Genomic DNA, 27,411 nt, shown 5'->3' on the forward strand with positions numbered 1-27,411 from the left:
CAGCGCAGTACTAAAAATACTGTTTGAAATCACTATCAGGCCATGTGTATCAGGTAGATAGGGGACACATCAGATGTGTCAAGGCTTGTCCCACCCCCCACCTCATCATGCATATTTTAATATTCCAAAATCTGAAAAAAATCCAAGCACTCTGGCCCCGGGCCTTTCAGATAAGGCACGCTCAGCCTCTGCTGGCTAGTTGCATAGAAATGTGTGAAGACCGGCAACGTCTCTTCACAGTGCATGTCCAGCACCTCGTGGTGCGGCTACTGAGGACCCCGGCTCCCAGAAGAGTCTAGTGTTGGGAATGTTATCCATTCCCCAGAGACCAAGATGTGGAGGTTCACGTGGCCACGCAGCCTGCCCTGGTCTCACGGTGGCCTGGAGTGCAGTCCCCACCGAAGCCGCAGACCTGCCCTCTGTGACACCCCATATACACGTCCAGCCCACCTCTTGTCATCACTGTGATCTGAGTGACAGTGCCACAGTCATTGCCTTCTGACATGTTTTCCAAACATTCCAGCCTTGGATCTAGTACAGATCTGAATAAAATGATTATTTTACTTCATCTGTGGAAAAAAATAGCTGTGCTTACCTTTATTGGCACAGTTTTATGCTGGAATGCCATGGAATTCTGGAGGTGTGGGAGGATGTAAGAGACCTGGTGGGGCTGCCTGGTGGGGGGTGCACCTCCACCCTCTGATGTGAACAGGACACTTCATGTGTACCTAGGTGGTGTGTTATGAATTTCATTTTCTTCTTCTCTATTATGCTCTCACAGTTGACTGCTTTTGCATACAAAGATTATCTGTCATTTGGATATGTATATGTCGGTTTGAGAGGGGCAGAGGAGATGACCAGGCAGTACAACATCAATGTGTATGCCCCCACCATCCTGATCTTTAAAGAGCACATAAACAAGCCTGCTGACATGATCCAGGTACGTGAGAATCACCATGTTTCAAGATGGCCTTCACATTTAGCTGGGCCTCGCCACACCTGTAATCCCAGTGACTCAGGAAGTTAAGGCAGAAGGATCGCAAATTCAAGGCCAGCCTCCACAACTTAGCAAGACCCTGTCTCAAAAAAAAAAAAAAATGGCTGGGGCTGTAACTCAGAGGTAAAGCCACCCCTGCATTCAATCCCCATTATTAAAAAAATGCACACTAACATAAACTGAGTTTCCCCAGGCAAGCAGTTTAGGGTCACACTAGTAGCGCCGGTTGTTGCCTATGCTCTAAGTAATAGGCTTTCATTGCTAGATGCAATATAGCAATGAAATATTGCATCTTTGGCCACATTATAATTTACTGATTCGTTCTTTGTCGATGGCCACTTGCAGGCTTTGAGAAGCGGTGTTGCCGTGAGTATCATTACCCTGCTGCACCTGGGTTCAACAGGACAGCAGTTTCAGAATGTGGCTCACAGCCCTAGGAGTGCCAAAGACCCTTTAAGAGGACATCTGTGAGACCAAAGCTGTCCTCACAACAGCACCAAGACTAAGATGTAATTTACCTTTTTACTGTGATGACGTTTGCTCTGAGGTTGGTGCAAACACAGCAGGGGTTGAAGCTGCCAGCACCTGTGTGGGAGCAGGGCGGAGCACCAGGCTGCCCGTCACCACCGTGTGCTTCACCCCAGGCCTCACGGAAACAGAAACAGCATTGCCTCTGAGTCTGGTGAAGCACCTAGACTCTGATCCCATCTCATTACGCGTAGTCTCCTGTGTGATGTAACGGGAAGCGTGCGCGCAGCCCTGCTGCTGCCTGTGTGATGTAACAGGAAGCATGCACACAGCCCTGCTGCTGCCTGTGTGATGTAACAGGAAGCATGCACACAGCCCTGCTGCTGCGTACGGCAGTTCGAAGGTGGTCTTGTGGACAGGTGCTCGACTCGGAAGTTTTGAATTACAAGAATAAATGACACACACACTATGGTTATTTAGACTCAGGTCTTTGATAAACATTTTTGCAAAAATGAGGGCAGTGAGAAGACAGCTGATGGTGTGTTGCCGGTGATGAAATTCAGACTTCTGAGGAAATCAGAAGTTCAGAAAATTTTCATTGACCAATTAGCAATTCCTCGACACTTCCTGAGGAGATTGATTTTCTCAGGAGGTATGATTAACCTTGTCAGCCAGTACTGAAGGTCAGTGAATGAATGTTCCAAATGACCAGCGTGTGATATTTCAGAATCATGGGTTCACAAACTAGAAGATGAAAAAAATATCCATTCTAAGCAAAAGGTAACTGATGAATCTAAACTGTCCAGAGTTTATTGTATCAACACAGCAACTCACCCTTAAGAAACTACCATTTATTGAGTTTTTTTTTTTAATTTGGATTTTAATTATGTACATAAATACTGACATGAGAACGAGGAGTTCTGAGGCTTTTCCATTATCTCTAGGTGAAAGGATTTCAGGTTAGTCCACTTGTAGTATGGTATCAACCAAGATAACGAAAAGGCCTACTATAGATTTTCCTGAAGAAGGCCAGTTTACTATATTCAATACTGACTTCTCTGCCATTTTTCTGTAGAAATACTGATTTACTGTCTGGAGTTTCCACTGTTTACCTACAACTTCTGAAAGTTCTCCTTCCACAAATCTTCTATGACTATGTATCCTCGTAAACCCCAGTCATATAACTTCTCCCCAGTGACCTAGCCCCCATTGAACCAAACTTTGCATCTTGGGCTTAGCTTGGGAGTATGTTTCCTGACACCAACTTATATATGGCTCGCAATGATGTCGGAGCTGTGAGATGCTTTCTTCGAGTTGAGTCCTTGGCTCCTCCACGTATTTACATTGACCCTCAGGAGCTGAGTAGAGTGAAAGCTCATCAACTTTCATGGAATTTTTGTGAGGCGCATCCTTTTTTGGTGCTGCATAGACTCTGAAGGTAAGCAGGCTCGGGCTGGCTGGCCCCACAGACCTCAGAATTACCTTGAACATGTCGCTGGCAGAGGCGGCTCCAGCAGGGTCCCCTTGATTGAGTTTTGATGTAGCAAAGAATAGCACAGTTACCCCAAAACAACCCTCCCTTTCCAGCTGTGTTACCTGTGGTGAGTGGGGTTTCAGGCCTGACCGTCGGTGGGATGGCAGATGTTGTAGCCAGATTGCCCTCACATCCAAGGCGGATTTGAGCCAAATAAGCATTGCACACCTATAATCCCAGCAACTCTGGAGGTTGAGGCAGGGGGATCACAAGTTCAAGGCCAGCCTTGGCAACTCAGCAAGACCCTGTCTGAAAATAAACTAGAAAGTGCTGGAGATGTGGCTCAATGATAGAGCACCTGAGGTTCAATCCCCAGTGCCCCCAAAACAAAAAAGTTATGAAATTTTAGAAAGAACTGGGGATGTAGCTTAGTGATAGTTTCCCTGGTTTAATATCTCTCACACACAAAAAAACGTTCTGGTCAGAGGCAGGACAAATGAGGAAGTAGATTTGAGAATCATATCCTCTCACTTTGTTTTGGCATCTGGGGGAGGTTTTTTTTTTTTTTTTGGTGGGGTTTTTTGGGGTTTTTTTTATTTCTTTCAAAAGCATCTTGGCTATTTTAGTCTTTTGTACTTTTAGATATATATTTTTTAAATTCTATCCATCAAGTTATGTCAAAACAAACAAAGCAAAAAAAAAAAATACCTGGGGTTTTGAGAGTTTGCACTGATTCTTTAAATCAGTTTGGACAGAATCAGTTTGGGGAGTTTGTACTGATTCTTTCAATCAGTTAGATGCCTTTACAAATCTGAGCCTTCCAGCCTGCAAACGTGATGACTCTGTTCCATTTGCTTAGGTGGTTTGTGTATGCCTCCATAAGGTGTTGTAATTTTCCTTCTAAAGAAATTTTTTCTCAGCTTATTTCTAGGCACCTCATTTTCGTACTACTAGAAAGGAATCTTTTTTATTCCATTTTCTGTTTGCTGGCATAAAGCATACAGTTGATTTTTAAATATTGAGTCTGCATCATCCATCACCCTTGCCAAACTCTTCCTGGTTTCCGTAATTGATCTGTGTCATCGTTGAGGTTTGCTGAGTACACAGCTGTACCATCTGAGATGAGTGACACTTTGCTGCTGCTTCCACCCGTTTTCTTTCTTTTCCGCCTCTGCCTTCCGCTGAGCTCTGAGGAGAAGTGGAACGATGGGAGGGGCGTCCTTGTTTGAGCTCAAAGCTGAGAGAGGGCTTTCAGCAGTTCCCCAAGGAGTACTTTTTTTTTTTTTGGGTGCTGGGGATTGAACCCAGGGCCTTGTGCTTACAAGGCAAGCACTCTACTGACTGAGCTATCTCCCCAGCCCCCCCCAATGAGTACTTTTAGAGGGCTTTTCAGGGATGCCTTTTATCAGATTCAAGAAGTTCCCTCTGTCCAGGTGCAGTGGCATGTGCCTGTAATCCCAGTGGCTTAGGAGGCTGCAGGAAAACCGAGAGTTCAAAGCCAGCCTCAGCAAAAGCAAAGCGCTAAGCAACTCTGGGACCCTGTCTCTAAATAAAATACAAAATAGGGCTGGGGATGTGACTCAGTGGTCCAGTGCCCCTGAGTTCAATCCCCGGTACTAAAAAAATAGAAAAGAAGTACCCTCCATTCCTTAGTGACTGAGCTTTACCATGAACGCTATGGATTCTTTCTTATGCTTTGTTTCACATTTGTTAGATCCTGCACTGGCTTTGAACTCCTGGGCTCAAGCCATCTTCCTGCCTCAACCTCCCAAGTAGTAATTTTGATCAATAGTATTTTTCTTGGTTGTTCAAATTCTAAACATATTCTAATATCTGATAGTCTGCTTCTGAGGTCAATGGCTTATTCAAAGTGTGTTTCTTAATTTCCAAACATAAAAATAGATGCTTGCATTTCCGACTTATATTCATTTGAAGTTTTATTCTGTGGCCATACCACTCTGAACACACCCGAGCTTGTCATTGTGTTCAGTGAACCTGCTATGATTTCAGTCCTTTGAAATGTATAAACAGTCCTCTTTTTTTTTTTTTTTTTTTAAATCAGGGATCGAACCCAGGAGCACTTAGCCACTGAGCCACATCCCAACCCTTTTTGTTTTTATTTCGAGACAGAGTTTCACTGAGTTGCTTAGGGCCTTGCTAAGTTGCTGAGGCTGGCTTTGAACTTGAGATCCTCTTGCCTCATCCTGCCAAGCTGGGATTACAGGTGTGCAGGCATGGTCTGTCTTTTATGTGAAATAATATTGTTACTTGGGAGTTTATTTGTAATTGTCCAGCTTGCTACAGATCCTGAATGGAAATATATTTGCCTAAAATTCAAAGTGACTGACTAAATTGTCAGCACAAAACAATATACAGAAGTTCTCTGTGCAAGAGCTCTTGACTTTTCCTTTGATCTAAAGAGCGACATCATTCCTCCCACCCTGCACGGTTGCTTTAGGTCACCACATTCATTTGCTCAAACAGGTCCGTCCTTCCTTGGTTTTATTACGTCAGCCAGGTCGCCGTGTTCATATTAGGCTCGTGAGTAAAGCCTGCTTGCAGTGAGAAAACTGAACCCACTTGCTTTTTGTTTCCCCACCAGGCTCGAGGTCTGAAGAAGCAGGTCATCGAAGACTTCATCACCCAGAACAAGTACCTGTTGGCCACCAGGCTCACCAGCCAGAAGTTGTTCCATGAGCTCTGCCCAGTGAAACGGTCTCACCGACAGAGGAAGTAAGGGAGGCCGAGGCTTCACTGGTCATTTGCATTTACTGAGGGAAACCAAGCACCCATGCGGTGACAGGATCTAGTCTTCGCTGTTAATTAGCAGCTGGGATACTGGGTGTATTTATCCAGGGTACCTTAGGACCAAATTTTGGGTCATGCCATCCTGGCCTTGGGGGCAGAGCATGCTGAGATCTCGCTGGAACCTGAGAGACGAGCCAACATTAGCAGGTGTCGGGGAGGCAGGGTCCCTTAGTGAAGCATGAGAATGACAGTCATTCTCCCTACTAGAGCATGCCACGCAGGGTGGGTCTCTGGAGGTCTGGACAACAGTTAAGTCATGGGGAAGGTGGGGACAGAGGGAATGCTATAGTAATCAGCCAGTGATTCCAGTAAAGAATGTGGAATGTGATTAGAATATCACAGATTGTATTAGAATATAATCACATTCCAGATTCTAGAAAATCTAAAAAGTCTGGAAATGCAGGGAAATGTCTTTTATACCTTTTTGAGATTGATGAATCAGTAGGATTTTAAATTTAGGGTTATTTCATCTGTAAAAGGTATCTAGATACCTTTGATCATATTATTTGAAAATATTGTTTAAAATAAAAAATTCCAGGGCTGGAGAGATAGCTCAGTTGGTAGAGTGCTTGCCTTGCAAGCACAAGGCCCTGGATTCAAGCCCCAGCACTGCAAAATTAATTAAAAAAAAATTAAATAAATAAAAAATTCCCGTTTTTTTCAGACTTTTCCAACTCCTTTATAGTCTAAAAGGAAAAGGGAAAAAAAAAAAAAAAAAGACGTTAATTGGATTTTTTAAAAGCGTGTCCTGAACTGTAAGGATAGCTGTTTACGTACAAATTATCCAAACTCACACACTCCCAACTGCTTTACCATGGCCACCCTGCGGCAGGCACCGGCGTCTCCCATGGTGGCCTCCTGCCTAGTCTCTGGTCTCCCATGGTGGCCTCCTGCCTAGTCTCTGCACCCCTTCTGTCCTCCCCTCCAGCCAGTTGTCCACACACCAGCCAGTGATCTTAAAAACCCAAATCCAGTCCCATCGCTCTCCACCTTGGGGTCTCCGTGCTGTGGTTCTCTGTGCCTGGGATACTCTGGCCTCCTTTCCTCTCTTGGCACACTTCCCCCAGGCCTCGGCATGAATGTTACCCTCTCAGGTGCCATTTCCCTCACCGACCTATGACCTACGCCTCTCTGGACCCCTTTCTCCTCGTTTTTCCCAGCACACTGGTTGTTACTTGTTCCTGCTGTTTGTGTGTTTGTTGTCTGTCCTCCCCACCGGAACATGAGCTCTGGGGCAGGAAGTCGTCTGCCTTACCTGGCGTGTAGCAGGTCTCAGTCTCTGTTCAGGAGAATGAACGGCTAGGCTCACATGGAATCTTGCAAAAGTTCTGTCCTGAGATAGATTCAACTAGTCTAACCCTTGGTAGCAGAACTAGGACAGATGGCTTCCCTGAAAGGACCTTCAGCATGAAGGATGGAGTCACCATTGCCTAAAAAAATTCCTAGATGTCATGGAGTCGGATTTGGGCAGAACATGATAGGTCTGGAAAAGGAACAGGTCATTATAGACTTGGACCTCTCTTCTCGGAGATGTCAGCTCTCAGGCTGGGCACGGCAATGTGAGCCTGTGATCCCGGCTCCTTGGGAGACTGAGGCAGAAGAGTTACAAGTTCAACCTAGCAAGGCCCCGTCTCAGTATAGAGAACAAAAAGGACCAGGATGTAGCTCAGTGGTGAGCATACCACTTTCAATCCCCAGTACCACAAAAATAAAGTTAAGTTTAAAAAAGAGGTGGCAGCTCTCCTGTAAAGCAGGCCCCTCCTCCTACCCTGCACCACGGACTGCAGGTTCTGGCCCTGCCCAGGAATGGGTTATGGTCTTCTCTCTCGTTCTTGTGCAGGTACTGTGTGGTCCTGCTGACCGCCGAGGCTCCCAAGTTGAGCAGACCCTTCGAGGCCTTCCTGTCCTTTGCCCTGGCAAACACGCAGGACACTGTGCGGTTTGTGCACGTCCACAGTGGGCGGCAGCAGGAGTTTGCCAGCACGCTGCTGCCAGACGGCGAGGCGTTTCAGGGGAAGTCAGCGGTGAGCTGTGCACTCCCTCCCCACCCAGCCCCTTCGCAAGCGCTGCCCTTGATTCTGTTTCCTTCTTTCTGGGGGACGCTGAATTCGATACCATAAATCTAGAGACTTGCAGGGCCTGTTTCGAAAGGCTACTCTGACAGCAGTCTTCCATGTGGCCATTTCACTTCCTAGAGGTGAGCCTCCGGCCTCCACAGAAAGCACCTGTCCTATGAGTGAAGATTGAGGTGCCTCGGCCCACCTCACAGGCTTCCCAGGTCTGGTCTCGCAGGATCCAAGGTGCCGGGCTTACACACCTGTAGACGGCTGATATGTTCCCGGAGATCCCCCTCCTTCTGCCTCTTTCACATCATCTTAATGGTGTCTCCTTTTTCCCTCTCCTCCAGAAGCTTGAAGTTCTTCTCTTGGAGGGGTGGCTAGCGCTTGCCTAGTGTGAGGGAGGCCCTGGGTTCCATCCCTTGCACTACAAAAAAAAAATCTTCTCTGACTTTGTCCTCATGTTGGTAATCATGGACATTTTTTCTTAAAAACTAAGGTCTCCTTTATTAAAATTATAGAACAAAGTTAATTGCGGGGGGTGGAGCTTTAAATTTTGACAAAAGCTTTGAAAATTCACCGTGTAAATAACTCTTAAGAGAGACTGTGCACCTCGGAGTTCACAGCCAGCCTGGGCAGCCTAAGGAGACACCCATCTCAAAAAACAATAACTCCTTTTGTGAGAAAGGTTTTAATCAATCTCTTGCAAGTATTTTAGATTCTTCAACATTTGTGCTTTTTCGAGCCTGTTGATGACTTAAGACTTGCCATCCTCCCTGCAAATAAAAACAAAACAACTGTACCTTAGGAAGCTTGTGAGACTTCTGACGGCTTTTCTTTCCTTTTTTCCCAGGTGTCTATTTTAGAAAGACGTAACACAGCAGGAAGGGTGGTGTATAAAACCCTGGGAGACCCCTGGACTGGGAGCGAGAGTGACAAATTCGTTCTTTTGGGTCATCTCGACCAACTGCGGAAAGATCCAGCTCTTCTGTCCTCCGAGGCTGTGCTTCCCGACTTGATGGACGAACTTGCTCCCGTGAGCGCCATCTCCAGGGAGGGTGGGCTGCCAGGGCCGGTGACTTAGTCCTGCTAAGAGCAGAGTGTCACAACAGCTCAGGGCTGTGGCGGGGGGCCCTCCTCTGGTCCATCCTGACCGTGTCCCTTTTCTCTCAATAGTTCTTCCTCCTCCGGTGGCTGTACTCTGCATCCGACTACATGGCCGACTGCTGGGACAGCATATTCCATAGCAACTGGTAGGAACGGTGCAGGGGTCAGGTGCCCTTCCTCTGGTGACACCAGGGTCACCCATTTTCTTTTGGAAAGAGCCCGTCTTCCCTTGAGTTCTTTTTTTTTTTTTATTTGCAGAACTGTGGACTGCTCCCAGGGGCACTATTACCACTGAGCTACATCCAAAGTCTTCCTCATTTTATTTTATTTTTTCTTTTCTTTAGATGTTGCTAGATCTTTATTTTATTCATCTATTTATCTGCGGTGCTGAGACTTGAACCCAGTGCCTCATACATGCTCAGCAAGTGCTCTACCACTGAGCCACGACCGCAGCCCTCTCATTTTATTTTGAGACAGGGTCTCGTGAAGTTGCCTCAGCCTGCTGAGTCTCTGGGGTCACGGGTGCACCACCACACCTGGCCTACTTTGATTTCAGGGCACCCTTGCTATAGCAGGTGGAAGAACGTTTACAGTTTCCAACAACTGTTCCCCTGCTTTATGTCGGCGACTTCAGTTTTTTTTTTTTTAATTTGCCGACGCCCCTTCCCAAGGGTTGGGATCACCCACTGCCCTGCCAGAGAGCAGAGCTGCCTCCTGGGGCCTCTGGCGCTCAGCACAGGCCTGGCCCATGGAGGCCACTGTGCACATGGACAGATGGAGCAGCGGAGTGGGCACAGATGGGACGTCCCACCCTGCCCCTCGATGACTTAGGAAGTTGTGCCCTTTTCTCCTGAAGGACAGAGCCACTGAATTCATGCTTCTGATTCCTGATACTCAGCGTGGCCCTGAAAGGTGGCAGGCCTTTGGTGGGTGTGTGAGGAGTTTTAGAGCAGCAGCCCTGGACGGATCTTGAAAAGCCGTCATCCCCTCCCTGCCCCGCCTTGGCCACATTTGGATCATTCTGTTAACACACACACACACACACAATAAAACTGAGATCATGCCACAGACTCTTAATCACTGGTATCTCAGCATCAGAAAGGTATTCCATATTTACAACTTAAGTCCTTTGTTAGCCTGATGTTTCCAGAGCTTCCTAAGCACAACCTATGGGACTGAGTCACCAGCCAGACCTCAGGACAGGCCGTCTGAACCAGGACTCAGGACCACCCCCACCCCCACCTGGAAAGCAGCCCTGCTGCGCAGCACTGGTTGCTGGAGTGCAGCCCCTGGTTGGGTGGGTTTCTTCTGAGAACTGAGAGGAAACTCGAGCCCAGCGAGCGGGTGCTGACCCAGCTGTGCTCTTGGTTTCAGGCGGGAGATGATGCCCCTCCTGTCCCTCATCTTCTCTGCCCTCTTCATCCTCTTCGGCACTGTCATCGTCCAGGCCTTCAGGTGAGTGTGGAGGCTGCTCACAACTTGTGTGCTCTTTTTTCATAAAAATGCCTTCTCGGGCTGGGGAGGTAGCTCAGTGGTAGAGTGCTCGCCTCGCAAGCACAGGGCCCTGGGTTCAATCCCCAGCACCGCAAAAAAAAAAAAAAAAATTTCCTTTTCATCATTTTTCCCCATATTTATTACTGGTGCGTTGTAATTATGCATAATGTCGTGAGTCCTTGTTACGTATTAATTCACGCACACAATACCCCTTTTCATTCTTTAGTGACTCCAATGATGAGCGAGAGTCCCACCCACCAGATAAAGAGGAAGTCCCCGAGAAGGTCGGGAAGGCCGAGCCGAGCTTCACCAAGGACAGCAGCAGGTTTCTCTCGCACCACCTCAGCCGCCCTCAGCACCCGCCCCGCAGACCACCGAGCAGTGTCAGGATGCACAGTGTGTAGCAGAGCTGGCTTCACGCCTGTGTGTGAGATGGGAAGACAGGTTGAGCGCCCCAATGCAAGACCCAGAGTCCGAAACATTCCACAGTCTGAATTTTTTTAGCCCCAACTTAACACCACAAGTAGAAAGTTCCACACCTGATCCATATGAGGGGTCACAGTCAAAATGCAGGTACACCAAACACATAGCGTGAAGTTACCTCTGGGCTATGTGTGTAAGGTATACACAAAACATAAATTAATTCTGTGTTTGGATTTGGGTGTAACTGGGCACAGTGGTGCACACCTGTAATCCCACCTACCTGGGAGGCTGAGGCAGGAGGATCCCAAGCTCAAGGCCAGCTTCAGCAACTTAGTGAAACCCTGTCTCAAAATAAAAATTATAAAGTACTGGGGATGTAGCTCAGAAGTAAAGCACCTCTAGGTTCAATCCCTAGTACCAAAAAGAAAAAGTAGATTTTGGTGCTAGCCCCAGGTGTCTCATTATAGGTATGGAAATATTTTAAAACATGGAAAAATCTGAAATGCTTTTTGTGTCCCAAATGTGCTTGTGTCCCAAGCATTTCAGACAGAGGACACTCAACCTATCCAGGGAAAGGCACCTGCTGGCCAGTGTCACTAAGCCCTGCTGGGCATCTAGATGCAGGACCTACTTACCGTATGCCCTGGGACTTTGCTTTCTCAGGCTCAGATTTAATAACGAAGGTGGAAAGTGAAAAAGCACGTCAGGCCAGGTACAGAGGCGCACACCTGCAATCCCAGTCATTGAGGAGGCTGAGGCAGGAGGATCACAGGTTTGAGGCCAGCCACAGCAACCTAATAAGGACCTAAGCAACTTAACATGACCCTGTCTCAAAATGTAAAAAGGACCACAGATGCAGCTCAGTGGTAGAGTGCTTGCCTAGCATGTGGGAGACCTGGGGTTCCATCCCCAGCACTGCAGAACACACACTCACTACCAAGAAGGTGGTAGATGACCCAGAAGCAGAGTGGCATGTCGCCATGATTCATAACTGTTGATGACTGCTCTGTCCGGAGCACACCACCAACACTGAGGGACCTGGGTCTCTGCAACAAAGCAGACCCGTGGCTGCCTCCTTAGTGCTGCCCCTCAGCCTCCGGAGAAGGGCTGCTGTGGCCAAGGGCTGCTACCGAAGCAGGGTCTTGTCCCCCCAGCGAGTCAGCGTCATCATGAAATATTGTTAGAACCCAGCCTGTCAGCCAGTCGCGGTGGCACACACCTGTAATCCCAGCAGCTCAGGAGGCTGAGGCAGGAGGATCGCAAGTTCAAAGCTGTCCTGAGCACTTAGTGAGGCCCTAAGCAACTCAGTGAGACCCTGTCTCAAAATAAAAAATGGAAAAAGGGGGCTGGGGTGTGGCTCAGCAGTTAAGCACCCCGGGTTCATTCCCTGGTACCTTCCCCCCCCCCCAAAAAAAAAAGAACACAGCACATCCCTCCACTTGTTCTGTTTCAAAGTAGTGGCATCGGCTGTCCTGGTAAATCTTACTTTCTCCATATTTCCCCACAGCAAGATTCCTAAAAAAGGCTTCGTGGAGGTCACGGAACTCACAGACGTAACGTACACCAGCAACTTGGTGCGCCTGAGGCCGGGCCACATGAACGTGGTCCTCATCCTGTCCAATTCCACCAAGACCAGCCTGCTGCAGAAATTTGCTCTGGAGGTCTACTCGTTCACTGGGTAAGTGCACAGTGGGAGGAGCGAAAGCACATGAGAGGGGGCCCGGAAAGAAAGGGTCGGAACAAGAGCTCCACGGACCAGCCGTGCTTTGTGAAGCAGCAGAGGGGCACAGTTCTAAGAGGAAAGTAGCTACAACAGGGCCTGCGTTGCATGGGGCTTAGCAGGGCCACATCCGGGGAGGAGTCTGTCAGACACTTTGGGTGGGCAGGTGCAAAAGGGTCGAGTCCTCAATTTCCATGTCCCCCGACGGGTTGTCAGTTTCCACGTCTTTCAAGGAGTCTGGTGGGTGTGGAAGGCACGGGGAGAGAGGAGGAAGAAGGGTGGTCCTCAGGTGAGGGGCCTGGGACGGCTGCACCCTCTCTTCCATGGCCGCGGGGCCCGATCCCTGCGGCGAGGTCTTGGCGTCCCTCCCAGCCCAACATCAGGCCATGTGGGGGCCTCTCTCCCCCCTTGACTTCCACGATCTGTTTTGAACAGAGTTGAAATCAGTGCTGCTCCCTGACCCCTCAGAAAACTAGCTGTCCCTGCCGGTCACTGAGCCAGCAAGGGCTGGAGGCGGGTCAGTGGAGCTGTGCAGCTGTCACAGGCCCTCGGGCTCCACAGAAGTCCTCCTTCCAGTGTCTGGACCCCGGCTTTTCCTGTCCTCTCCAGTCTGACTGGGGTGTCCCTGCCCGTGACTGAGTGTCGGCAGCGCCCTGAGTCCTCCTGTTCCTCCCACAGCACCAGCTGCCTGCACTTCTCCTTCCTGAGTCTGGACAAGCACAGAGAGTGGCTGGAATACTTACTAGAATTTGCTCAAGATGCAGCCCCAATCCCAAACCAGTATGACAAGCATTTCCTGGAGCGGGACTATACGGGCTACGTCCTGGCCCTGAATGGCCACAAGAAATACTTCTGCCTCTTCAAGCCCCAAAAAACAGTGGAAGAGGAGGAGGCCCTGGGGTCCTGCGGTGACCTCGACCCCTCCCTCCCCCTGGGCGAGTCCCGGGGGAGACCCTCCTGTGGCCTGGGACCCCGGCCCATCAAGGGGAAGCTGAGCAAGTTGTCCCTGTGGATGGAGCGCCTGTTGGAAGGGTCGCTGCAGAGGTTCTACATCCCGTCCTGGCCCGAGCTAGACTGAGGCTTCAAAAAGGTGTGAACTCCTCCAACTTTTAACACGCCCAGGAACAGGTATTTTTCAGGACTCAAACAATCACAACGGACACAGTATAGATTTTAGATGACTCTTCTAGAACCATGGCTGGAAGACTCTCCTCCGTCCTGTTCTCACCTAGGAGTGAGACACTGCAGGTTTGAATTCTCTAGATCAAAATACTTCCCCCTGGGTTTTTTGTCTTCAGTTGAATGCCGCACTGTTTAACCAGACTGCTCGTTCCCTCCTCTTTGTTGTCCCTGTCCCGGGCTCACACCACCTGCCCTTCCTGGCCCCTCACGGAGAAACAGCGGCACCCAGACAGAACCTCAGGAGCCTGGCCCGCAAGTCCACTCACTTGCCCCTGCACACCCTCAGGCCCCCGCAGCCCTGCTGAGCTCCCGCCGAGGCGCATGCTCCCCACCTGACCACCTCGCCTTCTGGGCCTGCCCACGAGGCCTGGTGCCAAGCAGTGGTTCTGGGAGTCAGTGGCGAGGAGTGTGTCTGGGGGTGTCCCCACGGCAGTTTGCCAGCTGGGGCTTTGAAGGACAGGGTCTGGTGGGGTCTCTGCATAGGAGTTTGGTTTTCCTCCCCAGCCAAGGTAAGGGGGGTCTGGGCAGCGAAGGGAAGGGTCCTTGGTGAGCATCACATCGCCCCGGGGCCCCGAGAGGAGTCTGCCCAGCGGGAGCTCCCAAGTGACTTTGAGCCGTTGACCTGTACCTTCTCAGATGCCTTTCTGCCTGTCGCGTTTAGGGTATGGACAGTAGGAGCCATAACTGTGATCTTGTTCTCTGAACGTAGATACGCTGCTATAAAGCCAGTAGATGTCACACTGAAAACAAATTACCCCTGCCTGCCAGAGTCGGGAGGAAGCTCTTCACTCCCTTGGCATCCTCTAGTGACACGCAGGACACGTCTTTGTATCAAGGACCTTAAACCCTCGACAGTTGTATTTTGAACATTGTTACCCAAAAAATGCCGTGTCTTCAAGTCGTCTTCTGTGACAGGCGGGCCGAGATGGACTCCAGACCCATTTCACAAGCAGCCTGCCTCCCGCCTCCAGCTGTGCTTCAGTGTCTCGGCTCGGCTGTTCCACTTGCCCTGCTCCTCTGGGTCAGGGCCTGGCCCGTCGTCAGCGCCAGGTTTGCCACGCACTCTGCACCGGCTCTGGATCCCTCGAGGGCGTGCCCTTTGATTTTAGGGCCAGACCACCAGGGGATTTGGACAACTTCCAAGAGTGGTCTTTCTGTCAAAGCAAATGCCCTTTTGTAGAGTGAAGGGCAAAATCAGGGATGGGTCATTTACTAAGTTAGTATTTCTTTACTCATAATTGCTTTAAACTAAGCCACTTGGATCCTGAATAATTTAAACATTGAGCTACAGTGGTAAATAATAAATTATATGAGCCCAGGAATTCATATAGTTTCATGGAGTCAGTCTATATATAGCTTTATTTTAAAATAAAGAAATCACTGCCAGGCTTCATTCTTCCACACGATCCTTTGGAAGTGGATGCTTACTCTGGAATCCGTATCTCATGGCACCTGGCCCAAGGAATTCTTTAGCTCTTTGATACACCAGTCCTCAAAATTATTTTCTGGGGCTTGGTTTTGTTTTGATACTAGAGATTGAACCCAGGGACACTGAGCCACTGAGCCACATCCCCAGCCCTTTTTATTTTGAGACAGGACCTCACGAAATTGCTGAGGCTGGCTTTGAACTCCTCAATCCTCCTGCCTCAACCTCCTGAGCTGCTGGGATTACAGGTGTGTACCACCACGCCCTATCATTTTCTGGATTTTTTTATGGCCTTGTTGCTCATGCGAGTAGTGTTTTGGTTCAGTGGTAGATTTTTACTTTTAATTCCTGGTACTAATGAAAATTCTGACGTTACTTTCTGAAAACCAAAAACTCCCCAGATTTTTCCTTTTTGTACCATTAAAATGAAGAGCACCTACAGACCGCTGCACCTTCCATTTGCACTAGGAAAGGAAAATGGGGATGGAATGGACAATATTCCTGGCAAATGTTTCAGTCCAAAAATTCTGCAGCTCTGTTAGGGGCCAGTAGATGTATCCCCAAGAGAATACTAGGGAGCTTTTGTTTTAGATTGAACTTTATCCTTAACCACACAAGCCTTCCCTCCTGAATGTTGTTTCCATGAATTTTATTTTGTGTCAAATGTATGAGCCACTGTCACATTCAGCCAGTGCCACCATGTCTCATTCTGATGTATGTAATCACAGAACCCAGTCTGGGTTTCATGCCCTCGTCTTCGAATATCAACACTGATGTTCTACGAGGTGGATATGTCTGGTCTGTACAGACTGTGCATCATATTTGGTAGGAAGAATGAAAACTAGCCTGAAACAAGTCTTTGTAGAACACACCCATCTCCAAAATGCTTTTCTTATTGCTCAGGTATTGGTCTAACACTGAGGTTGTCGGCCCTGTCATCTCAACCAGCAGGGCTGCCCTACCTGGAAGACATCCTGGTCTCCCAAGAGAGCTGGGTTGTGGTTTTCAAATAGGTCAAACTCCTAATTCACAGCCTCTTCACCTGCTAGCCTTTTACTTATCCTAATCAGTTTGCTGCTGCCTTTAGTGCTTAAGTGTTTTCCTTGTGTACGAGGCCATGGGAACTACTGTTAAGTGATTTGCTTTGTTTGGGAATAGGAATTGGAAGGAAACGCCCAGCCTTGTTTCCTTTGGATTTGTTTTCCTTTAATCTATAATTCCTAAATAGCTGATGCAGGAGCGGGGGCGTGGCTCGGTGGTACAGCACCTGCCTACAATCCCAGCACTGCAAAATAAAGAAAAGAAACGTGCAAAGCATCCAGTGTAGTTCATGTTCATGTATCTGACATGTCTCTTGAAAACACATACAGTGTGGCAGCTGCTGAACCTGTTGAGTTTGTTCATAAAGATGATGGTCCTTGGGAGACAGATCCAAGAAGAAGGTGACTATTTTGCACTTTTGATACCCTTAGGAACAAATAACTTATTTGGCAAATTGTGTCTTTTTTATGTTTTAGGGTTTTCCAGGTTTTGTTTTTTTCTTTGTTTTTTTTTTTTTTTTCTGTTTTTTTTTGTATTGTGAACAGGCACTGAAGCTGATGTTATTTTGTTTTAAGAATATTACAGATTGGAAACAAATAAACTATTTTAATGTGTGATGACTGTGGGTAGCTCTTGAACTGCAAGATGATCATCTGATCCCTGACACAGTATCAACAAACTTGAACTCGCCTCTCAGCACATGGGTATGATCAGCACAGCTTAGCTACAGATTTCAGGGACTACCACCAAGTAGGATGCATCAGCTTAGAGTAAATAATGCAAACTGAGTCCTGTAGAGAGAGGAGTGGAAGATCCATCAAGGGCTCAGCCCATGCTACCTGGCCTTCTGAGGACTTTTCTTTATTAGGATCTGCATGTTGTTTTTCTTCAAATATTCATGTTTCCATGGGCCTAAAACCAAGCTGGAGCTGGGAATGTGGCTCAGTGCTAGAGTACTGGCCTGGCACGAGCAAAGCCCTGAGTTCAGTCACCAGCACTGTATATAAATAAGCCAAAAAGCAGCCCTAAGCTGCTCAGAGGAGCGCTATTTTAAAGGAAGATGGTATAGAAATGTGGAATATTTGTACAATATTATTTTGTGATTTTTTTATTCATTCCATCATTTTTAGATAACCTTGAGTGAAATTCTCCATCCACTTCCCCTCCTCCTCCTCCGTCTTTCATCAAAAAAAAAAAAAAACAACAAAAAAAACCAAAATAGTGTTAAGTACTTCAGTTTTTAAGGTTGATTCAAACCCTTAGAAATGCATTTGGGTTAGAATTCTGAATGTCCTCGTTTTACAGCCACCATGACACTTTGAGCAGAAAGCTTCACTGGCGTACACTTCTCAGTCCTCAGACTGCTTGCTCACAAGTTCCCGAGAAGTTGTCAACCACGCCGTCAGTTCTGTCTTGAAGAGACAAGGTTCAGGCAGTTGTCACTTTGGGGAGAACACACAGCATCTCAAATAGCAGGTTAGCTGCCAGGAGGGCCGTGTTCCCTAGGACAAAGTCGGAAGAGTGAAACCCAGGTAAGCAGGGCACGGGCCACCCTCCCTGCTGCCCATCCCCCACCCCGCCCTGAGCAGGCCTCCCTTGGCACTCTGCTCCCCTCAAGCAACACATGGAAGTAGTATTTGAAAATTCAGACAGTTCTTGGTTTACATTGACATCCTTTTCCCCCAAAGAAAAATGCATAAAAATGGCATATATTTATTATATCTACTCTCTGAGCCTAACAGACCTAACTCTGTAAGCTTTTCCAAATCAAAATTACTGGCCCATGTAGCTCAGTGGTACAGCACATGCCTTGCACGCACAAGGACCTGAGTTTAATCCCCAGCACCAAAAGAGAAAACGACAAGAAATTAAATTTATTAGGATGGCACCTGCTTTGAAAATCTTAACTAGCCAACACCTCACTGTATGTAAACATTATGCTTTAAGAATTTACTTTTAGTGGGCAAATAGCTCATCCTGGAGAGCACTCACCGAGCGTGTGCACGGACCCGGGTTTGAATCCCCGGCACCTGGGAGAAGAACCACTAAGCTTTAAGAATTTACTTTTCTCGCAAGCACAAGGCCCTGGGTTCAATCCCCAGCACCGCAAAAAAAAAAAAAAAAAAAAATTTTACTTTTCAGGGCCAGGGATGTGGCTCAGTGGTAAAGCATTTGCCTGGCATGCATGAGGTCCTGATGTTTGATCCCCAGCACCACCAAAAAAAAGAAAAAAATTATTCAATGAAGGATCAAAGGAGGATAGAATCGTGCCATTCCATCTTCTACCGATCAGTGGGTAAACGGTTAATACCTCCAGGACACCTCTGGATTTTCTTGGGGTTAATGCTCATGTTTATATTTTCTTCCCTGTCAGACACATTCAGCAGGTTCTCCAAGTTATACAGGGGGTCCTATCTATTTTCTACTGTTAACTAGATTAATCAAATTCAAACTACCAGCCAGAGGTGGTGGTTCACACCTCTAATCTCAGCTACTTGGGAGGCAGAGGCAGAAGGTTCATAAATTCAAGGCCAGCCTGGGCAATTTAATGAGACCCTGTCTCAAACAAAGGTGGTGAGGTGCCCCACCTGATAGAGAACAAGGACTCTGCGTTACTTCTCCCAACTTCGCCCTCTTTCAGCAGGAAGCAGCTTGGATATTCATCGTCCTTTTTTCCATAAAAATGGAATGTAGACACGGACAGTGGGGAAATGTATCAGTGGTCCACTTTGAATGTAGCCTTGCTCCTCTACCACTGCAACTTATTCTTAAAATGGACACGTTTCTTTCTCTTCCTCTTCCTACTCCTTCCTAATCTTGCCCCCTCCCTAATCTCAGAGGAAACAGGATCACCTTTCTTCCCCGTTTTAGGCAGATTTGTGTTCTGGAGTACACACCCACCATAGGAACAAAGGAATCCAGTCTTTGGGGATGGGCCCAGAAGATCTCAGAGATGACTGTCTCTCAATTTAACAAGCAAATGTCACCTCCAACAGAGAATGTGTGGAGTGTAGCCTTTGAGTCACCTCTCTTAAAGGCCCTTGTTCCTGCTGATGGGCAGAATCACAGCCTCTAGGACAGGAGTCCCCTGTGTTTCTCCTTTGCTAGCAAAGCAATAAACCTTTTCATTTTTCTCAAAAAAAAAAAAGGTGGGGGGTGAGGGAATGCAGCTCAGTGGTAACGCATCCCTGGGTTCAATCCCCCATGCCAAATGAAACATAAACCACCAGCTGCCCACGGATCAGTCTTTCTGCTTACTCACCAGAGAGATCGTACAGCGGAGAGACTTCCACAAGATCACAGCCCACGACGTTCAGGCCCTGACAGCCCCGGATGATCTCCAGAGCCTGTTCAAGATTAAAACCAAGTTGTCCACACTAGTAACCATTAACGATGAAAAACGACTGGTGGAGATTCCGTGGGTTGCTCCTGACACAGGCCCACCCTCAGATTCCAGCTTCCCTTGATAAACATTTTTCAACTGCAGCCACACCAGTGGGCCTCCCAGAGATAAAAATAACTAGTGCACAGTCCCTGCTCCTGAGCAGTTCACAGTGATGACGGAGACAGGCCAATCTGTTCAATGTCGTGTATGAAGGGCTTCAAGAAAAGCAAGCCCAGAATAGAAAAAGCACAAGTACGAGCTTGGAGAGGAGAGACAAGGCTTCCGAAAGGGGGAAACATTTCACCACTCACACATCGACAAGAGAGCTCACAGAACATTACGTGGCAGCTACTGAAAATCACCTAGCGTCTTGGGCTGGGCACAGTGGTGCACGCCTGGAATCCCAGCTACGTGGAAGGCTGAGACAGGAGGACCACAAGTGTTAGGTCGTGGTGGGCAATTTTAGTTAGAACTGTCTCCAGATGAAAAGGGCTGAGCAGGTAGCTCAATGGTAGAGTGCCCTGGGTTCAATCCCCAGGTCCATAAAAAATTAAAAGGATCTAGGGGAAAACTGAGGACTGAGCTACGCAGTACGGCCATGCAATATCTCCTTCTGCTTGCACCCGTCCTCTGAGAAGAACTTTGTAGTTTTCAGCCTTCTGAGTGGAACGTTACAGAAGACATTTTAAAATATTGGACATTCTAAAAAAATGTTTAGAAAATTTTTAAATTTTTTTTTAGATGTTGATAGACCTCTGTTTTATTCATTTATTTATATGCGGGGCTGAGACTTGAACCCAGGGCCTCACACATGCTAGGCACGCACTCTGCCACTGAGCCACTACCCCAGCCCAGACTTATGATTTTATTAGTACTGTTTTTGGTTTAGGATAATATTCCTCAAAATTAAACGATAGAACAGTGGGGGGAAATGTGGGAACATTCCTAGGCCTCGGCCAAGCTCGGGAGGAGAGGAAGAGCGTCCCAGGCTCAGGGAAAGAGGGGAGGGACGGCATGCTGGGAAACCCAGGCAGTGAGATGTGGCCCAAGGACAGGACAAGGGAGGGCGGGTAGGAAGCCGGCTGTGGAGAGGGTTCCATCCTGCAGGCAGGAAGCCCAGAAGGAGGATCTGCGGAGTGAGGGTCTCGCTTCAGCCATCCCCTCCGCCTGCTGAATTCCAAGAGCACCATGGCCAGGGTGCAGCGGTGCACACCTGGAATCCCTTCTACTTGGGAGGTGGAGGCAGGAGGGCGGCAATTTCAAGGCCAGCCTGGGCAACTTAGTGAGGCCCAGTCTCAAAAAATAAAAAGGACAGGGAACGTGGCTCAGTGGCAAAACGTCCCTGGGTTCAATTCCAGCGACCGTAAGACCCTCTCCTGGTTACTAAGGACTACAAGTCCTAGGAAAATGGGGTATCAAGTCTCTCCACGCCCAGGAATCTTCCCTGGGGGTGCCTCCTTACCTGACTAGGGGTGAGACCAGCAATTTCAGGTGTCCCTGTTCCCGGGGCATAGGCAGGATCCAAGGCGTCAATATCAAAGCTGATATAGAGCGGTTTGCCCCCCACCTGCTGCCTGACCTCCGCCATCAGAGGAACCAGCGACTTCATCCAGCAGTCTTCAGCCAAGACCACCCGGAAGCCCTGAAGGGAGCCATGGAAGAGCTGGAGGTCAAGGTCAGCTCCATGCTCAGTTCTTCATGGACATGTCACATCTGACCCTCAGTCTCCATGTGGAGGAACTGCTGTCCCCAGGTGACAGACGAGGAGGGAAGGGAGCAGGGTCAAAGCTGAGCAGCAGGCAGCGGGCAGGGAGAAGTTTGGTTGCTCACATGAGCCCCTTCTGGATGGTTCTGTCCAGGACACTGGCCTTGGCATGCCCTAACAGCAAGGGGTGGAGCCTTCCTACTTGGATCTTATCCTGTGTTGACCCAGAGCCATTCTACCTAGTGGTAAATAAGGCCCCTGCCTTGGGTTGGAACCCCTCCCCTCTTTTCTGACAGGTTGGTTGGTTTCCTCTGGCCTCCCCAGCCCCCAAACAGGCCTCCTCTGCCTTGTTTACATCCTCACTCCTCTTTGCCACATGACCCTCTTGAAGCAAATCAGCCTTTTGTCCCCACCTTCTGAACCTGATTGGCAAAGCCCTGGTTTGGACCCACTGTGGCCACATGGTAGGCGATGGAGAGCAGGGAGCAGGGCTGTCGGGCATTCAGTCTGTCACCTGGTTCCTGTTGTATCTGTAGGGATCCAAGGTCGCGGAAGAGCCCCGGATGCCAATCTGCACCACCCGCTTGCAGTCCAGGAGCCCCTCTTCCACACACCGCCGGAAGGGTGCCCCGTGGTAGAGCTTCTCCCCCAGGGCCTTGTCGGCTGTGTCCAGGTGGGCATCCACGTGCAGCAGCCCCACAGGGCCATGTCTGAGGACAACGGGGCAGCTCAGAGGCCAAGCATCCCTGTGGGGCCCCAGCACAGCCACCTTAAGGTCACCAAGACTTGGTGCCACAGTTCAGGGCCACAGAGGAGAGACTTGGCATCAACCGCCTGCCTGCCAAACGGTTTCTGTCTTCAGATCACTTAGCATCTCCAAGCAGCAGTAAACAGAGACAGAAGCCGAAGAGGAAGAGACAGTGATTAAGCTGCCACCCAGTGTCTCCCACCAGGGACTGAGGTACTTAGAGAGGGCTTGGGGGTGCTGGGCAGGGTGCCAGTTGTAATCCGAGCAACTGCAGAGGCTGGGCAGGAGGACTGCAAATTCAAGGCCAGCCTTGGCCACTTAGTGAGACCCTAAGCAAGTCAGGGAGACCCTGATTGAAAATGAAAAAGTAAAAAGGCTGGGGATGTGGTCCAATGGTAAAGCACTCTGGTTTCAACCTCCAGTACCAAAATTATAAAGGGGGCAGGGAGGACAACAGTGAGCTCAGCTGCAGGTTAGATCAACCAGAGCCACGCATTTTCCAACTGTGGCACCAACAAGGAGCTGCGACCGGCTCTTCTCCAGAACTCCAGCAACCCCTGGGGGTCACCCCAAATGAAGGTGCAGCCCAAATCAGTGGGAGGCAGGTGCAGCTTGGAGACAAGATCTCTCTCCACCTACCTCCAACTGCAAAGCTGCCCGTGTGCCCTTCCCAAAGCTAATTCTGGAGCTGCCACCCACAGTCTCAGCCCTTCTGTCTCTTCCTCCAACTAAGTTAGCCCACGCTGGTCAGTCCCTGGTAGACTTTGTTCCTGAAAACCACTGCCCGGGAACGGGGCCCTTGTGGGAGCAAACGGGGGCCCTTCACTCTGTGCTCGTCACAGTTCATATTTGGCCCTTGAAGCAAAACAGAACCCGAAGTTAACTGGGGTTGTGTATTTCACCAGGGGCTCGTCTTCCCAAAACAGGCCCGTTGAGAATGCAGAGTGCGCATACCAGAGCGGATCTGGGGCAAGGGAGGGGTCTGAGTGTTAATAATAAATGGTCTTGGCTTCCAGCTCGTGACGGACAGAGACACCTGGAGCGCAGCCTTCATTTTGATCCCGAAGTCAGTCAGTTGGGAATTTCCTGTCACCCTCAATAACTTGAGCCCACAGCAGACACCCAATACCACCTATCAGCAAACCGCTGCTCCTTAGCTCCTGAATCTTGAAACCTGACTTGGCCAAGCCATTTGGGACTTACTTTTTTGCCAGTGCTTGCAATATGGGATACGTGATTGTGTGATCTCCACCTGCAAAGAGTAAAATGGAGAAACATCTGGAACATGAATAAGATCATCACGTGCAACAATCCTGAGTTTACCAAATTCTGCCACCCTTTCAACTGGACTAGAGATCTGTAAACACAGCCAAAGAGCAACCTTGGTCAGTCGAGGGATGCCTGAGATTTCAGTGTCACTGAAGAGAGAAAATTAGATGAATTAAGGCTTACAAGTAATTCCCGAGAACACTGTCCGAGAGAACTTCCTGTGACGATGGAAAAGTTGTGTCTGTACCAGCCAATACGGCGGCTGAGGAACTGCATATTTTAATTAATTTTAACTTAACATGTGGCTAATGGCTACCCTTTTGGGCAGCGCAGGCCTAGGAAAGTATTACTACTGATAATTATTCTTTTAACTTTTTATTTGTACAGATGGCATTTTGATTCATTGTACAACAAATGGGGTACAACTTTGTTTCTATGGTTGTACACAATGTAGATTCACACCATTTGTGTAATCACACATGTGCGTAGGGTAATGATGTCTGTCTCAGTCCACCATCTTTCCTCCCCACCTTATTTACTATCATAATTATTAGTAATCAACAGCTAACATTTATTGAAACTTAAAATAAGCCAGGCATGATTCTGCGCATTTTATTTATTCATTTGTGGTATTAGAGGTCGAGCCTACAACCTCTTACATGCTAGGCAAGTTCTCTACCACTTAGCCACATCCACAGCCTTTTTATTTTGAGACAGAGTCTGACTAAGTGGCTTAGGGCCTCGCTAAATTGCTGAAGCTGTCCTCAAACTTCCAATCCTCCTGCCTCAGCCTCCTGAGTTGCTGCGATTACAAGTATGCACATTATGCCCAGCTATGATGGGCATTTTATATGCCCCATTCATTATATACTCCTTCCACAATACAATGGGGTAGGCGTTATTAATATGCCCATTTTACAGAGGAAATGAAACACCAAGCAGAGTATACGGTAACACAGCTAGTGAGAGGAACTTGAGCTGAGACTTCAAACCATCCACCTAGAAGCCACTTTCTCTATCACCATGCTGGGCAGGCTAGGACCTCTCATTTGGCAAAATTCAAATGGCATATTTAGAAAAAGTTCTGTATCGTTTTAACTATTTGCAAATCAGAGAAGAAAGAAGTGGGAGTGGAGGCGGGTGAGGGGAAGTGACCCTATGGACTGATGGACTGATGAGGATCCTGACCTTCGCATTTCTCCCCTCTATAATTATGAACAATGTCTTTGAAATCCTTGGAAAGTCACAGGGAGCCTCTACTGGCAGCCTTCCCCGGGCCTGGGATGGTGGGACACAAGCTGGAGTCCGACATTTAAAGGAAACCAGAGCACTTAGTAACCAAGAGCAATCCTCTTTTAACATAGATTTTTTTGTTTGTTTGTTTGTTTGTTTCTTTGTTTTTACACTGAGGATTGAAACCAGGGGTGCTCTACCACTGAGCTACACCCCCAGTCTTTATTTTTAATTTTGAGAAAGGGTCTCATTAAATTGCCGAGGCTGGCCTCAAACACGCAATCCTCCTGCCTCAAGCCAGGCTCAACAGTACTGTCGAAAATCAAAATCAGTGCAGGGCTGCAGATAGAGCTCAGTGGTAGACTGCTTGCTTGCCTTGCATTGGCAAGGCCCTTAGTCCATCCCTAACTAAAAAATAAATCAATAAAAAGCAAAAAAAAAAAAAAATCTGTGATGAACAAAACATTATAAAGATGAGATCAGTAACCATGCTATTCTCAGCCATGCTGGAGCCAGTGGTAAAAATCAGTGATACTTACCCTGCTGGGTTGATTTTGACTGCTGACTTTTTTGGCACCCTTCAAATTCTACACCCAGGTACCTCTCTGGCCTCCCCCTAGGCCACCAGCCCTATCAGCCATGCTCCTCCAAAATTTTCAGGATCCTGTCCCCAGGGAGTGAAATAAATGAATTAGAATGTCCCCTTTCCCGCTGTTGCCATCTTGGCCGTGCTGGCCCGGGAGAAGGAGCCGTACTCCAGCCAATGATAAATGAGCCCAGAGAGTTACACTCGCCCTGCAGACAGACGTTTACCCAAGGTCAGAGGAACACAACCAGAAGCTACAATTTTCTGATAGGCTTCTCGAATTAGCCGGCAGCTGTCCTGAAGGTTGTAAAGATTGACATTCACATCGCCTAGGTCAGCTACTGTGAGGGACTGGAAGGGCAGGGCCCCGGTGCTGGGATTGACAGTCCGCAGCATCACAGATTCTTCCCGGATGCGACGAGGTCCAAATCTGGAGGAAAAGAATCACCTCTCAGTCACACGCCAAGGTACGGAGGCTCTCTCTGCCTAGGCCAGTGCTTTGCAGTCTCATGTCACTGACCTCTGGGGACCATGAGTCTCTTCTGTGGGTTTTTGCCTTGTGAGATGTTCACCAGTTTCTCTGGCCTGTACCCACTAGATGTCAGTAGCACTTCCTCCCTGAGTTGTGACAAGCAAAATCCCTCTAGGCATTGCCAGATGTCCCCTGGGTGCAAAACCACCCCCACTGAGAACCACCGATCTAGGAGATACATATTTTTTTCTCCTTTTCTGTAGTACTGGGAATCAAACACAGGACCTTGTGCATGCTAAGTAAGCTCTCTACCTCCCAGCTCTAGGTTGTATACTGAAGAGATTAAAGGCATAGATTTGCTGGGCATGGTGACACACACCTTTAATCCCAGCAATTTGGGAGGCTGAGGTAGGAGGATTAAAGTTCAAGGTCAGCCTAGGCAATCTAACAAGACCCTATCTCAAAAAAAAAAAAAAAAAAAAGTAAAAGGGCTGGAGATGTATCTCAGTGGTAGAGCACCTCTAGGTACTGCAAATAAACAAGGGCACAGAGTTAGAAGCCCACTCATCACCATTTATTAAATGATATCAGATAATACTTTAATCTCCCTGAGTCTCAGTTTCCAAATCCACAGAATAATGGTATTTACTTCACATTGCCATTCTAAGAATTAAATGAGGTAATCTATACAAAGTGCCTTACATTTAATAGACATTTAATAAATGATGGCTTTGGAGCTGGGCCTGTAACCCATACCTGTAATCCCAGTGACCCAAGGAAATGAGGCAGAAGGATCACAAGTTCAAAACCAGCCTTGGCAATTTAGTAAGATCGTTTCAAAAATCAAAAAAACATAATAATAATAATAACTAAACAATTAAGAAGGGCTGGGGATGTAAATCAGTGGTAAAGTGCCCCTGGGTTCAATCCCTAGTACCTAAATAAATAAAATAAGGCTTTAACTATTCAGCCCGATACAGTTAGATCTGAAGAGCTGAATTAGAAACTGCTGATGCTCAATCATTAGGAAAATGGATTTTACTTTCTCTAATTTGATCCTGAGAAAATTTCCTTAATACGAGTTTCTTTTCGTTTTGTTTCCAGGCTGGTGATACCTAGAGATTTGGGGGAGGGACAGTCAGTTTCCATTTTCCAATAAAATGCCACCAGCCAGTGTATAACGGGTCGAAAGCGGAGAAGACACCGGCAAGGTCCCAGGATGGGGCGCCAGGACCCCTTCCTGACCAATGGAGGACGCCGAGATGACCAGCCCTCCAACCACCTGCTGAGCCCGTGGATTGCTTGTAGAGGAAGGAGGGGAATGGTCGCTCACACCATTTCGGAGCCGGCCACCAGCTTCTAACCTACCCCGAGTGAGCGGAGGTGTCTGTCCACATGCCTTCCACGTTCCATAACCAGCCCAGCCACGTGTCCCCAGTCCTGACGCTTGGGGCTTACCTCGCACCGGGCCGGTTGGAGGTGCCAATGTCCAGGGGCACCCCAACGAAGGCAGCGTCCAGCCCCTCGGGGGAGGTCTGCACCGGCAGGCGCATCATGGAGCAGATGCCCACAGACCGGGCCACGAACTCGGAGCTAGGGGGGTGGTTCCGGGGGACGTCGGAGGCCGGGCGGCTGGGGCTGCGCCCCGGGAGGCAGAGCCCGGTGGCAGGTCGCGCGCGCGCGCTAGACCCCAGGACCCGGGTGCCACAGGACGTCAGCAGACGCAGCATGTCGCCCGCCCGCTCCCGAGCCCGCGAGGCCATGGGACCGGTGTGCACCAGAAGGTCCCACTAGCCAGCCAGGCGAGAGTGCCAGG

General features: G+C 48.5%; 2 protein-coding genes across 4 annotated transcripts in view; one reads left to right on the top strand and one right to left on the bottom strand.

Moving 5' to 3' along the window:
• The window catches only part of DNAJC16 (DnaJ heat shock protein family (Hsp40) member C16), a 34,475-nt gene extending 20,410 nt beyond the window's left edge, over positions 1 to 14,065 (top strand). For both annotated transcript variants that reach the window (XM_079140844.1, XM_079140845.1), the window contains 9 exons: positions 782 to 940; positions 5,542 to 5,672; positions 7,588 to 7,771; positions 8,658 to 8,840; positions 8,981 to 9,057; positions 10,286 to 10,366; positions 10,632 to 10,730; positions 12,336 to 12,506; positions 13,227 to 14,065. In XM_079140844.1, the coding sequence (XP_078996970.1) occupies positions 782 to 940; positions 5,542 to 5,672; positions 7,588 to 7,771; positions 8,658 to 8,840; positions 8,981 to 9,057; positions 10,286 to 10,366; positions 10,632 to 10,730; positions 12,336 to 12,506; positions 13,227 to 13,626 (1,485 nt within the window). In that variant the 3' untranslated portion in view covers positions 13,627 to 14,065. The remainder of the gene's footprint in view (positions 1 to 781; positions 941 to 5,541; positions 5,673 to 7,587; positions 7,772 to 8,657; positions 8,841 to 8,980; positions 9,058 to 10,285; positions 10,367 to 10,631; positions 10,731 to 12,335; positions 12,507 to 13,226) is intronic.
• Positions 2,064 to 27,411, bottom strand: AGMAT (agmatinase (putative)). 2 transcript variants are annotated; one of them, XM_079140861.1, is made up of 7 exons: positions 27,054 to 27,411; positions 25,351 to 25,553; positions 23,239 to 23,287; positions 21,802 to 21,997; positions 21,045 to 21,224; positions 19,460 to 19,544; positions 2,064 to 2,209 (listed from the first exon to the last, which is right to left on the bottom strand). In XM_079140861.1, the coding sequence occupies exons 1-7, from the start codon at positions 27,356 to 27,358 to the stop codon at positions 2,133 to 2,135; spliced, it is 1,095 nt and encodes a 364-aa protein (XP_078996987.1). In that variant the 5' UTR covers positions 27,359 to 27,411; the 3' UTR covers positions 2,064 to 2,132. The 2 variants fall into 2 exon arrangements, with proteins under 2 accessions (XP_078996987.1, XP_078996988.1); XM_079140862.1 differs by lacking the exon at positions 2,064 to 2,209 and adding an exon at positions 14,116 to 17,699.

The sequence above is a fragment of the Sciurus vulgaris genome (assembly GCF_902686455.1).
Source record: "Sciurus vulgaris genome assembly, chromosome: 1".
NCBI classification, from domain to species: domain Eukaryota; kingdom Metazoa; phylum Chordata; class Mammalia; order Rodentia; family Sciuridae; genus Sciurus; species Sciurus vulgaris.

Coding starts and splice junctions, on each gene's coding strand:
- AGMAT (XM_079140861.1), bottom strand. CDS start 27,358: ATGGCCTCGCGGGCTCGGGAGCGGGCGGGCGACATGCTGCGTCTGCTG. Junction 23,288..25,350: donor TTGTGTTCCTCTGACCTTGG/GTAAACGTCTGT, acceptor TACTCTTTGCAG/GTGGAGATCACACAATCACG. Junction 2,210..19,459: donor TCCGCTGTACGATCTCTCTG/GTGAGTAAGCAG, acceptor TTCATCTTCTAG/TTTGTGAACCCATGATTCTG.